Source organism: Penaeus vannamei, chromosome 9 (assembly GCF_042767895.1).
Source record: "Penaeus vannamei isolate JL-2024 chromosome 9, ASM4276789v1, whole genome shotgun sequence".
In the NCBI taxonomy this organism is placed as follows: domain Eukaryota; kingdom Metazoa; phylum Arthropoda; class Malacostraca; order Decapoda; family Penaeidae; genus Penaeus; species Penaeus vannamei.
The window spans coordinates 35014634-35028157 of record NC_091557.1 but is presented as its reverse complement, the minus strand read 5'-3'; the positions used below and the strand labels follow the sequence as shown (position 1 = coordinate 35028157).

Below are 13524 nucleotides of genomic sequence, written 5' to 3'. Positions count from 1 at the left end.
CTACTACTGAGGCCCCAACAACCACTGAGGCTCCAACAACCACTGAGGCTCCAACAACCACTGAGGCTCCTACTACCACTCAGGCCCCAACAACCACTGAGGCTCCAACAACCACTGAGGCTCCTACTACCACTGAGGCCCCAACAACCACTGAGGCCCCTACTACTACTGAGGCCCCAACAACCACTGAAGCTCCTACTACTACTGAGGCTCCAACAACCACTGAGGCGCCTACTACCACTGAGGCCCCAACAACGACTGAGGCCCAAACAACAACTGAAGCTGCCACAACCACTGCACCTCCAACTACCACTGAGGCCCCAACAACCACTGAAGCTCCTATTACTACTGAGGCCCCAACAACCACTGAGGCTCCTACTACCACTGAGGCCCCAACAACCACTGAAGCTCCTACTACCACTGAAGGCCAAACAACAACTGAAGCTGCCACAACCACTGCACCTCCAACTACCACTGAGGCTCTTACTACCACTGAGGCCCCAACAACCACTGAGGCTCCTACTACCACTGAGGCCCCAACAACCACTGAGGCCCCAACAACCACTGAGGCCCCAACAACCACTGAGGCTCCTTCTACTACTGAGGCCCCAACAACCACTGAAGCTCCTACTACTACTGAGGCTCCAACAACCACTGAGGCTCTTACTACCACTGAGGCCCAAACAACAACTGAAGCTGCCACAACCACTGCACCTCCAACTACCACTGAGGCCTCAACAACCACTGAAGCTCCTACTACTACTGAGGCTCCAACAACCACTGAGGCTCCTACTACCACTGAGGCCCCAACAACCACTGAAGCTCCTACTACTACTGAGGCTCCAACAACCACTGAGGCTTCTACTACCACTGAGGCCCCAACAACCACTGAAGCTCCTACTACTACTGAGGCTCCAACAACCCCTGAGGCTCCTACAACCACTGAGGCCCCAACAACCACTGAAGCTCCTATTACTACTGAGGCTCCAACAACCACTGAGGCTCCTACTACCACTGAGGCCCCAACAACCACTGAAGCTCCTACTACTACTGAGGCTCCAACAACCACTGAGGCTCCTACAACCACTGAGGCCCCAACAACCACTGAAGCTCCTACTACCACTGAGGCCCCAACAACCACTGAAGCTCCTACTACCACTGAGGCCCCAACAACCACTGAAGCTCCTACTACCACTGAGGCCCCAACAACCACTGAAGCTCCTACTACTACTGAGGCTCCAACAACCACTGAGGCTCCTACTACCACTGAGGCCCCAACAACCACTGAAGCTCCTACTACTACTGAGCCTCCTACTACCACTGAGGCCCCAACAACCACTGAGGCTCCTACTACCACTGAGGCCATAACAACCACTGAGGCTCCAACAACCACTGAGGCCCCAACAACCACTGAGGCCCCAACAACCACTGAGGCCCCTACTACTACTGAGGCCCCAACAACCACTGAAGCTCCTACTACTACTGAGGCTCCAACAACCACTGAGGCTCCTACTACCACTGACGGCCCAACAACAACTGAAGCTGCCACAACCACTGCGCCTCCAACTACCACTGAGGCCCCAACAACCACTGAAGCTCATACTACTACTGAGGCCCCAACAACCACTGAGGCCCTAACAACCACTGAGGCGCCTACTACCACTGAGGCCCCAACAACGACTGAGGCCCAAACAACAACTGAAGCTGCCACAACCACTGCACCTCCAACTACCACTGAGGCCCCAACAACCACTGAAGCTCCTACTACTACTGAGGCCCCAACAACCACTGAGGCCCTAACAACCACTGAGGCTCCTACTACCACTGAGGCCCCAACAACCACTGAAGCTCCTACTACCACTGAAGGCCAAACAACAACTAAAGCTGCCACAACCACTGCACCTCCAACTACCACTGAGGCTCCTACTACCACTGAGGCCCCAACAACCACTGAGGCTCCTACTACCACTGAGGCCCCAACAACCACTGAGGCCCCAACAACCACTGAGGCTCCTACTACTACTGAGGCCCCAACAACCACTGAAGCTCCTACTACTACTGAGGCTCCAACAACCACTGAGGCTCCTACTACCACTGAGGCCCAAACAACAACTGAAGCTGCCACAACCACTGCACCTCCAACTACCACTGAGGCCTCAACAACCACTGAAGCTCCTACTACTACTGAGGCTCCAACAACCACTGAGGCTCCTACTACCACTGAGGCCCCAACAACCACTGAAGCTCCTACTACTACTGAGGCTCCAACAACCACTGAGGCTCCTACTACCACTGAGGCCCCAACAACCACTGAAGCTCCTACTACTACTGAGGCTCCAACAACCACTGAGGCTCCTTCAACCACTGAGGCCACAACAACCACTGAAGCTCCTACTACCACTGAGGCCCCAACAACCACTGAAGCTCCTATTACTACTGAGGCTCCAACAACCACTGAGGCTCCTACTACCACTGAGGCCCCAACAACCACTGAAGCTCCTACTACAACTGAGGCTCCAACAACCACTGAGGCTCCTACAACCACTAAGGCCCCAACAACCACTGAAGCTCCTACTACCACTGAGGCCCCAACAACCACTGAAGCTCCTACTACTACTGAGGCTCCAACAACCACTGAGGCTCCTACTACCACTGAGGCCCCAACAACCACTGAAGCTCCTACTACTACTGAGGCTCCTACTACTACTGAGGCTCCAACAACCACTGAGGCTCCTACTACCACTGAGGCCCCAACAACCATTGAAGCTCCAACTACTACTGAGGCTCCAACAACCACTGAGGCTCCTACTACCACTGAGGCCCCAACAACCACTGAGGCTCCTACTACCACTGAGGCCCCAACAACCACTGAGGCTCCTACTACCACTGAGGCCCCAACAACCACTGAAGCTCCTACTACCACTGAGGCCCCAACAACCACTGAAGCTCCTACTACCACTCAGGCCCCAACAACCACTGAAGCTCCTACTACTACTGAGGCTCCAACAACCACTGAAGCTCCTACTACCACTGAGGCCCCAACAACCACTGAAGCTCCTACTACCACTCAGGCCCCAACAACCACTGAAGCTCCTACTACTACTGAGGCCCCAACAACCACTGAGGCTCCTTCTACCACTGAAGCCCCAACAACCACTGAAGCTCCTACTACCACTGAGGCCCCAACAACCACTGAAGCTCCTACTACCACTGAGGCCCCAACAACCACTGAAGCTCCTACTACCACTCAGGCCCCAACAACCACTGAAGCTCCTACTACTACTGAGGCTCCAACAACCACTGAAGCTCCTACTACTACTGAGGCCCCAACAACCACTGAGGCTCCTTCTACCACTGAGGCTCCAACAACCACTGAGGCTCCTACTACCACTGAGGCTCCTACTACCACTGAGGCCCCAACAACCACAGAGGCTCCTACTACCACTGAAGCCCCAACAACCACTGAAGCTCCAACTACCACTGAGGCCCCAACAACCACTGAAGCTCCTACTACTACTGAGGTTCCAACAACCACTGAGGCTCCTACTACCACTGAGGCCCCAACAACCACTGAGGCTCCTACTACTACTGAGGCTCCAACAACCACTGAGGCTCCTACTACCACTGAGGCCCCAACAACCACTGAAGCTCCTACTACTACTGGGGCTCCAACAACCACTGAGGCTCCTACTACCACTGAGGCCCCAACAACCACTGAGGCTCCTACTACTACTGAGGCCCTAACAACCACTGAGGCTCCTACTACCTCTGAAGCCCCAACAACCACTGAGGCTTTTACTACCACTGAGGCCCCAACAAGCACTGAAGCTCCTACTACTACTGAGGCTCCAACAACCACTGAGGCTCTTACTACCACTGAGGTTCCTACTACCACTGAAGCCCCAACAACCACTGAGGCTCCTACTACCACTGAGGCTCCAACAACCACTGAGGCCCCAACAACCACTGAGGCCCCAACAACCACTGAAGCTGCTACAACTACTGCAGCTCCTACTTCCACCGAGGCCCCAACAACCACTGAGGCTCCTACTACCACTGAGGCCCCAACAACCACTGAGGCTCCTACTACCACTGATGCCCCAACAACCACTGAGGCCCCAACAACCACTGAGGCTCCAACAACCACTGAGGCTCCAACAACCACTGAGGCTCCTACTACCACTGAGGCCCCAACAACCACTGAGGCCCCAACAACCACTGAGGCTCCGACATCCACTGAGGCTCCTACTACCACTCATGCCCCAACAACCACTGAGGCTCCAACAACCACTGAGGCTCCAACAACCACTGAGGCTCCAACAACCACTGAGGCTCCAACAACCACTGAGGCTCCAACAACCACTGAGGCTCCAACTACTACTGAGGCCCCAACAACCACTGAGGCTCCAACAACCACCGAGGCTCCTACTACCACTGAGGCCCCAACAACCACAGAGGCTCCTACTACCACTGAGGCCCCAACAACCACTGAGGCTCCTACTACCACTCAGGCCCCAACAACCACTGAGGCTCCAACAACCACTGAGGCTCCAACCACTGAAGCTCCTACTACCACTGAGGCCCCAACAACCACTGATGCTCGTACTACCACTGAGGCCCCAACAACCACTGAGGCTCCTACTACCACTGAGGCTCCAACAACCACTGAGGCTCCTACTACCACTGAGGCTCCTACTACCACTGAGGCTCCTACTACCACTGAGGCTCCAACAACCACTGAGGCTCCTACTACCACTGAAGCCCCAACAACCACTGAGGCTCCTACTACCACTGAGGCTCCTACTACCACTGAGGCCCCCAAAACCACTGAGGCTCCAACTACCACTGAGGCTCCAACAACCACTGAGGTTCCTACTACCACTGGGGCTCCAACAACTACTGAGGCTCCTACTACCACTGAGGCCCCAACAACCACTGAGGCTCCTACTACCACTGAAGCCCCAACAACCACTGAAGTTCCTACAACCACAGAAGCCCCAACAACCACTGCAGCTCCAACTACCACTGGGGCTCCAACAACTACTGAGGCTCCTACTACCACTGAGGCCCCAACAACCACTGAGGCTCCAACAACCACTGAGGCCCCTACTACCACTGAAGCCCCAACAACCGCTGAAGCTGCCACAACTACTGCAGCTCCTACTACCACTGAGGCTCCAACAACCACTGAAGCTACTACTACCACTGAGGCCCCAACAACCAGTGAGGCTGCCACAACTACTGCAGTGCCAACAACCACTGAAGCCCCTACTACTACTGAGGCCCAAACAACTACTGAAGGTGCCACAATTTAATATTTAATACTATAATTTTTTATTTTTATCATTATTATTTTATTATAATTTTTTTATTTTATTTTATTCATTTATCTTTTATTATTATTATTATTATTATTATTATTTGCATGGCAGGTTCCATAATATCACTCTCTTCAAATCTATTATCTGTTTATGCAATGGAACTTAACAGTGGGTTCAGTGAATTGTTGAGGGATGTCTTTTATCATATATATATATATATATATATATATATATATATATATATATATATATATATATATATATACACTTTTTTTTCTAAAAGTAAACCATTGGTTGTAGCCATAAGAGTCCAACGCTGAAGGACGAGCTTGAGAAAAACTATCTAGCGCCTCATTCCACACAGGATCAACAATACAACAGCACGAATGGCTGTTGAAGACCTGTCTGGGAACTTTCTGTCTCGCTTTCATTTCTTCCTCTCAACTCTCCCTCTCATCTTCCTGCCTCCTCCCACTATAAACAGATGAGCACTAGGATCATAAACTACAGAGATTGGTCATCATAGTTTTTGGGCTGTCATGGTGGTAAAATTGTATAGGTTATCATTCTCGTTATAGAGAAAGCCTTTTCCTTGCCATTTACACACGCCCGATTTAAGTAGCGATATATATATATATATATATATATATATATATATATATATATATATATATATATATATATATATACATATATATATATATATATATATATATATATATATATATATATATATATATGAAAGTTTTATTTAACTTGATTCGTTTTACAAGATTTCTCTTAAAATTATAATGTTCACTGATACTGAAGCCACATGTTCAATCTTTAACTATATACAACCATATACAAAATAAAAGCGTATTTAGAATATAGAAATATATTCCTCTTATTATTGTTTTAAGATATGAGCATGGCTAGGCTTTTCTGATGATAAAATAAGCTCAAAATACACAATGTGTTTCTAGTAACGGATTTCAGGCAGGTTTTCAGGCTCATGTGGGCGGAGTTTAAACGATGACGTAAAGTAGCGAACGCGGCGCCAAAACCCGGGACGCCAATCCCAGGTGTTGGAAAAAAGTCCAAGGAGTTCGTAGTTTCTTTGGTCTAAGAGAGACGGTTTAAACCATCCCGGTCCATTGGGTCTGCTGTAAAGGACACGTTTTCAGACCTTACACAGAAACCTAGACATCAGGCGCATTTTATAAATCAAGACTTATTCTAATCCTATACCATATTGTGTCGAAGTGGTTTTCCCGTTGCGTAGAAAAACCGTGAACGCAAAAGCTAACCACAGCTTGTTAAAGGAGAGGCAGCCGTCGTACGAGCGCGTAGTTGACGGAGGGCGAAAGGAGCATATGCTTATAAATACATTTTTACACTGCAAATATATATTTATGCATATATTTATGACAGGATATATGCGCACACACACACACTCATGTGTGTATGTGCGTTTAGGTATATATAAATATGTATTAAAATATCATACAAATACGTGTTTAAAATTTACGTCACAAACCTCTGTTACGAGCAATTAACTTTCGTTCCCTTGGAAAGAAAAAATATACTTTTATCTAAAGAGATTCACAGTCATCACATCTTTTCAACATGGCTTATATATATACATACATATATATATGTGTGTGTGTGTGTATGCGTGGGTATGTATATAAATTATATAGTAAATTACTTATTAATTAAGAAATATAAGTATAATCTAGCTTACGAGTCTAACTGAATTTTTCCGAATTCATGTTACCCTGTCTGAACAGAACCTTAATTAAAGATAGCACTGCCACCACTACCTCTTTGTAAGAGTAGAAACTCTTAGTAACCATTCACCTAGTAATAAAAGGAATGATATAAACACAGTTAGTTAAGTTACTCCAATTCACTAACAAATATCCAAATCAAATATATGTAATCAAGTAAAATATACACACTGAGATATTACACCTGCTCGTAGAGGCACTACAGTCACAAGAATCACAAATAATGCACAAGCCCTTACCGAAAGACGTGTTTGAGTCCATCGCAGTCAATTAGCGATCCGCCTCCCCTCGCGTCTAGGTGATATCTAACCCCCCTGAGGCACTCCGCCTCAGGCTGGTCCCGCAATTTCACTAGAGTTCGTTGCTCTCCATGTCGATTCCTTTACAATACGACATATATGTTTATATATAAATTCACGTATCAGTGTGTGTTTCTATGTATGTATACATACACACACACACACACACATATATATGTGTGTGTGTGTGTATCTATCTAAGTATGTATATATACATATATATGTTAGTATGTACATTTGAATGCATGAAAAATATTTAATTGTATTCATATATGATGACATATATGAGTGTGTTTATATGGAAAACGTATTGATAAAAGTTCAACTTTTTCTTCTCTCATAGCATCAACATCAACTCAAACAACCATTATCTCCTCGACCACATCTTCAAATGAAGCCCAAACAACCACTGTAGCTCCTACTACCACTGAGGGCACGACAACCACTGAAACTGCCACAACCACTGTAGCTCCTACTACCACTGAGGCCCCAACAACCACTGAAACTGCCACAACCACTGTACCTCCTACAACCACTGGGGCTCCTACTACCACTGAGGCCCCAACAACCACTGAAACTGCCACAACCACTGCACCTCCTACAACCTCTGAGGCTCCAACAACCACGGAGGTCCCAACAACCACTGAAGCTCCTACTACCACTGAGGCTCCAACAACTGAGGCTCCAACAACTACTGAGGCCCCAACAACCACTGAGGCTCCTACTACCACCGAGGCTCTAACAACCACTGAGGCCCCAACAACCACTGAAGATCCTACCACAACTGAGGCCCCAACAACCACTAATGCCCCAACAACCACTGAAGCTGCCACAACTACTGCAGCTCCAACTACCACCGAAGCTCCAACAACCACTGAGACTCCAACAACCACTGAAGCCCCAACAACCACTGAAGCTGCCACAACTACTGGAGCTCCTACTACCACAGAGGCTCCAACAACCACTGAAGTTCCTACTACAACTGAGGCCCCAACAACTACTGAAGCTCCTACTACCACTGAGGCTCCTACTACCACGGAGGCTCCAACAACCACTGAGGCCCCAACAACCACTGAGGCCCCAACAACCACTGAGGCCCCAACAACCACTGAGGCCCCAACAACCACTGAGGCCCCAACAACCACTGAGGCCCCAACAACCACTGAGGCCCCAACAACCACCGAGGCTCCTACTACCACTGAGGCCCTAACAACAACCGAGGCTCCTACTACCACTGAGGCCCCAACAACCACTGATGTCCCAACAACCACTGAGGCCCCAACAACCACTGAGGCCCCAACAACCACTGAGGCTCCAACAACCACTGAGGTTCCTACTACCACTGATGCCCCAACAACCACTGAGGCCCCAACAACCACTGAGGCTCCTACTACCACTGATGCCCCAACAACCACTGATGCCCCAACAACCACTGAGGCTCCTACTACCACTGAGGCCCCAACAACCACTGAGGCCCCAACAACCACTGAGGCCCCAACAACCACTGAGGCCCCAACAACCACTGAGGCTCCTACTACCACTGAGGCCCCAACAACCACTGAGGCCCCAACAACCACTGAGGCCCCAACAACCACTGAGGCCCCAACAACCACTGAAGCTCCTACTACCACCGAAGTCCCAACAACCACTGGTGCCCCAACAACCACTGAGGCCCTAACAACCACTGAGGCCCCAACAACCACTGATGCCCCAACAACCACTGAGGCTCCTACTACCACTGATGTCCCAACAACCACTGAGGCCCCAACAACCACTGAGGCCCCAACAACCACTGAGGCCCCAACAACCACTGAGGCCCCAACAACCACTGAGGCCCCAACAACCACTGAGGCCCCAACAACCACTGAGGCCCCAACAACCACTGAGGCCCCAACAACCACTGAGGCTCCTACTACCACTGATGCCCCAACAACCACTGAGGCCCCAACAACCACTGATGCCCCAACAACCACTGAGGCTCCTACTACCACTGATGCCCCAACAACCACTGAGGCCCCAACAACCACTGAGGCCCCAACAACCACTGAGGCCCCAACAACCACTGAAGCTCCTACTACCACTGATGCCCCAACAACCACTGAGGCTCCTACTACTACTGATGCCCCAACAACCACTGAGGCCCCAACAACCACTGAGGCCCCAACAACCACTGAGGCTCCTACTACCACTGATGCCCCAACAACCACTGAGGCCCCAACAACCACTGAGGCCCCAACAACCACTGAAGCTCCTACTACCACTGATGCCCCAACAACCACTGAGGCCCCAACAACCACTGAGGCCCCAACAACCACTGATGCCCCAACAACCACTGAGGCTCCTACCACTGAGGCCCCAACAACCACTGATGCCCCAACAACCACTGAGGCTCCTACCACTGAGGCCCCAACAACCACTGAGGCCCCAACAACCACTGAGGCTCCTACTACCACTGATGCCCCAACAACCACTGATGCCCCAACAACCACTGAGGCTCCTACTACCACTGAGGCCCCAACAACCACTGAGGCCCCAACAACCACTGAGGCCCCAACAACCACTGAGGCTCCTACTACCACTGAGGCCCCAACAACCACTGAGGCTCCTACTACTACTGAGACTCCAACAACCACCGAGGCCCCAACAACCACTGAAGCTCCTACTACCACTGAGGCTCCTACTACCACTGATACCCCAACAACCACTGAGGCCCCAACAACCACTGAGGCCCTAACAACCACTGAGGCCCCAACAACCACTGAGGCCCCAACAACCACTGAGGCCCTAACAACCACTGAGGCCCCAACAACCACTGAGGCCCCAACAACCACTGAGGCCCCAACAACCACTGAGGCCCCAACAACCACTGAGGCCCCAACAACCACTGAGGCCCCAACAACCACTGAGGCCCCAACAACCACTGAAGCTCCTACTACCACTGAGGCCCCAACAACCACTGAGGCCCCAACAACCACTGAGGCTCCTACTACCACTGAGGCCCCAACAACCACTGAGGCCCCAACAACCACTGAGGCCCTAACAACCACTGAGGCCCCAACAACCACTGAGGCCCCAACAACCACTGAGGCCCCAACAACCACAGAGGCTCCTACTACCACTGAGGCCCCAACAACCACTGAGGCTCCTACTACCACTGAGGCCCCAACAACCACTGAGGCCCTAACAACCACTGAGGCCCCAACAACCACTGAGGCCCCAACAACCACCGAGGCCCCAACTACCACTGAGGCCCCAACAACCACTGATGCCCCAACAACCACTGAGGTCCCAACAACTACTGAGGCTCCAACAACCACTGAGGTCCCTACTACCACTGATGCCCCAACAACCACTGAGGCCCCAACAACCACTGAGGCTCCTACTACCACTGAGGCCCCAACAACCACTGAGGCCCCAACAACCACTGAGGCCCCTACTACCACTGATGCCCCAACAACCACTGAGGCTCTTACTACCACTGAGGCCCCAACAACCACTGAGGCCCCAACAACCACTGAGGCCCCAACAACCACTGAGGCTCCTACTACCACTGATGCCCCAACAACCACTGAGGCCCCAACAACCACTGAGGCTCCTACTACCACGGATACCCCAACAACCACTGAGGCTCCTACTACCACTGATGCCCCAACAACCACTGAGGCTCCTACTACCACTGAGGCCCCAACAACCACTGAGGCTCCTACTACCACTGATGCCCCAACAACCACTGAGGCTCCTACTACCACTGAGGCCCCAACAACCACTGAGGCTCCTACTACAACTGATGCCCCAACAACCACTGAGGCCCCAACAACCACTGAGGCCCCAACAACCACTGAGGCTCCTACTACCACTGATGCCCCAACAACCACTGAAGCTCCTACTACCACTGATGCCCCAACAACCACTGAGGCTCCTACTACCACTGATGCCCCAACAACCACTGAGGCTCCTATTACCACTGAGGCCCCAACAACCACTGAGGCTCCTACTACCACTGATGCCCCAACAACCACTGAGGTTCCAACTACCACTGAGGCCCCAACAACCACTGAGGCTCCTACTACAACTGATGTCCCAACAACCACTGAGGCTCCTACTACCACTGAGGCCCCAACAACCACTGATGCCCCAACAACCACTGAGGCCCCAACAACCACTGAGGTTCCTACTTCCACTGATGCCCCAACAACCACTGAGGCTCCTACTACCACTGATGCCCCAACAACCACTAAGGCCCCAACAACCACTGAGGCTCCTACTACCACTGATGCCCCAACAACCACTGGGGCCCCAACAACCACTGAGGCTCCTACTACCACTGAGGCCCCAACAACCACGGAGGCTCCAACAACCACTGAGGCTCCTACTACCACTGATGCCCCAACAACCACTGAGGCTCCTACTACCACTGAAGCCCCAACAACCACTGAGGCCCCAACAACCACTGAGGCTCCTACTACCACTGAGGCCCCAACAACCACTGAGGCTCCTACTACGACTGATGCCCCAACAACCACTGAGGCCCCAACAACCACTGAGGCTCCTACTACCACAGAGGCTCCTACTACCACTGAGGCCCCAACAACCACTGATGCCCCAACAACCACTGAAGCTCCTACTACCACTGAGGCCCCAACAACCACTGAGGCTCCTACTACCACAGAGGCCCCAACAACCACTGAGGCTCCAACAACCACTGAGGCCCCTACTACCACTGATGCCCAAACAACCACTGAGGCTCCTACTACCACTGATGCCCCAACAACCACTGAGGCCCCAACAACCAATGATGCATCTACTACCACTGATGCCCCAACAACCACTGATGCTCCTACTACCACTGATGCCCCAACAACCACTGATGCTCCTACTACCACTGAGGCCCCAACAACCACTGGTGCTCCTACTACCACTGATGCCCCAACAACCACTGAGGCTCCTACTACCACTGAGGCCCCAACAACCACTGAGGCCCCAACAACCACTGAGGCCCCAACAACCACTGAGGCCCCAACAACCACTGAGGCCCCAACAACCACTGAGGCCCCAACAACCACTGAGGCCCCAACAACCACTGAGGCCCCAACAACCACTGAGGCTCCTACTACCACTGAATTCCCAACAACCACTGATGCCCCAACAACCACTGAGGCTCCTACTACCACTGAGTCCCCAACAACCACTGAGGCCCCAACAACCACTGAGGCCCCTACAACCACTGAGGCTCCTACTACCACTGAGGCCCCAACAACCACTGAGGCTCCTACTACCACTGAGGCTCCTACTACCACTGAGGCCCCAACAACCACTGAAGGTGCCACAATTACTTAATACTATATTTCTTTAATTTTATCTTTTTTTTTTTTAGTATAAAACTTGTTTGTTTATTTTATTTATTTATCTTTTATCATTATTATTTTGTTTTTCATGATTGGGTCCGTAATATCACTCTCTTAAACTTTATTATCTGTTTATGCAATGAAACTTAACAGTAGGTTCAGTGAATTGTTGAGGGATATCTTTTATCATAACCTTCTTTTTTTTTAAAGTAAACCATTGATTGTTGGCTCAAGAGTCCAACGCTGAAGGACGAGCTTGAGAAAAACTATCTAGCGCATCATTCCACACAGGATCAACAATACAACAGCACGAATGGCTGCTGAGGACCTGTCTGGGAACTCTCTGTCTCGCTTTCATTTCTTCCTCTCAACTCTCTCTCTCATCTCCCTCCTCCCACACACCCCCTTTCATTCTCTCGTTCTAATTCTTTTTCTCATCCTCTCTCACTCACTCACTCATATTTCTTTCTCTCGTCCCCTATCTTTCACCCACCTCTCTCTCCTTCGTCAATTCTCTCTCGCCCACCTCTCTCTATTGTCCCTTTCTCCCTCTCTCTCGTTTTTCCCTCTCTACATTTTTTCCCTCTCTCTCCCTGCCCCATTTACCTTTTTCTATCGCTTTCCTTCCACCTCACCTCTCTTTCTCTTTCGCTTTCTCTTCCGCTCTACCCTCTCACTCTCTCTTTAATACATCCACCCAACCCTCTCTGCCTGTCTCTCATTTAGTTCTCTTGGGTAGTAATGCCATGTTAAATGTGCTTCTTTACAAGAAAATAAGGACAATACC

At 50.7% G+C, this 13524-nt stretch overlaps 1 protein-coding gene across 1 annotated transcript in view; it reads left to right on the top strand.

Annotated features, from left to right (window-relative positions):
- LOC113799921 (mucin-2-like) overlaps positions 1 to 13524 on the top strand; it is a gene marked incomplete at its 3' end in the record, with an annotated part of 130127 nt that overhangs the window by 5020 nt on the left and 111583 nt on the right. Inside the window, exons 11-29 of the mRNA XM_070125015.1 lie at positions 354 to 497; positions 642 to 731; positions 858 to 1001; positions 1452 to 1739; positions 1794 to 1937; positions 2064 to 2171; positions 2298 to 2441; positions 2478 to 2585; positions 2694 to 2837; positions 3936 to 4079; positions 4815 to 5301; positions 7736 to 8433; positions 8542 to 8667; positions 8956 to 9117; positions 9940 to 10065; positions 10552 to 10749; positions 11416 to 11631; positions 12136 to 12261; positions 12658 to 12712. Of these exons, the coding sequence (XP_069981116.1) occupies positions 354 to 497; positions 642 to 731; positions 858 to 1001; positions 1452 to 1739; positions 1794 to 1937; positions 2064 to 2171; positions 2298 to 2441; positions 2478 to 2585; positions 2694 to 2837; positions 3936 to 4079; positions 4815 to 5301; positions 7736 to 8433; positions 8542 to 8667; positions 8956 to 9117; positions 9940 to 10065; positions 10552 to 10749; positions 11416 to 11631; positions 12136 to 12261; positions 12658 to 12712 (3652 nt within the window). The remainder of the gene's footprint in view (positions 1 to 353; positions 498 to 641; positions 732 to 857; positions 1002 to 1451; positions 1740 to 1793; positions 1938 to 2063; positions 2172 to 2297; positions 2442 to 2477; positions 2586 to 2693; positions 2838 to 3935; positions 4080 to 4814; positions 5302 to 7735; positions 8434 to 8541; positions 8668 to 8955; positions 9118 to 9939; positions 10066 to 10551; positions 10750 to 11415; positions 11632 to 12135; positions 12262 to 12657; positions 12713 to 13524) is intronic.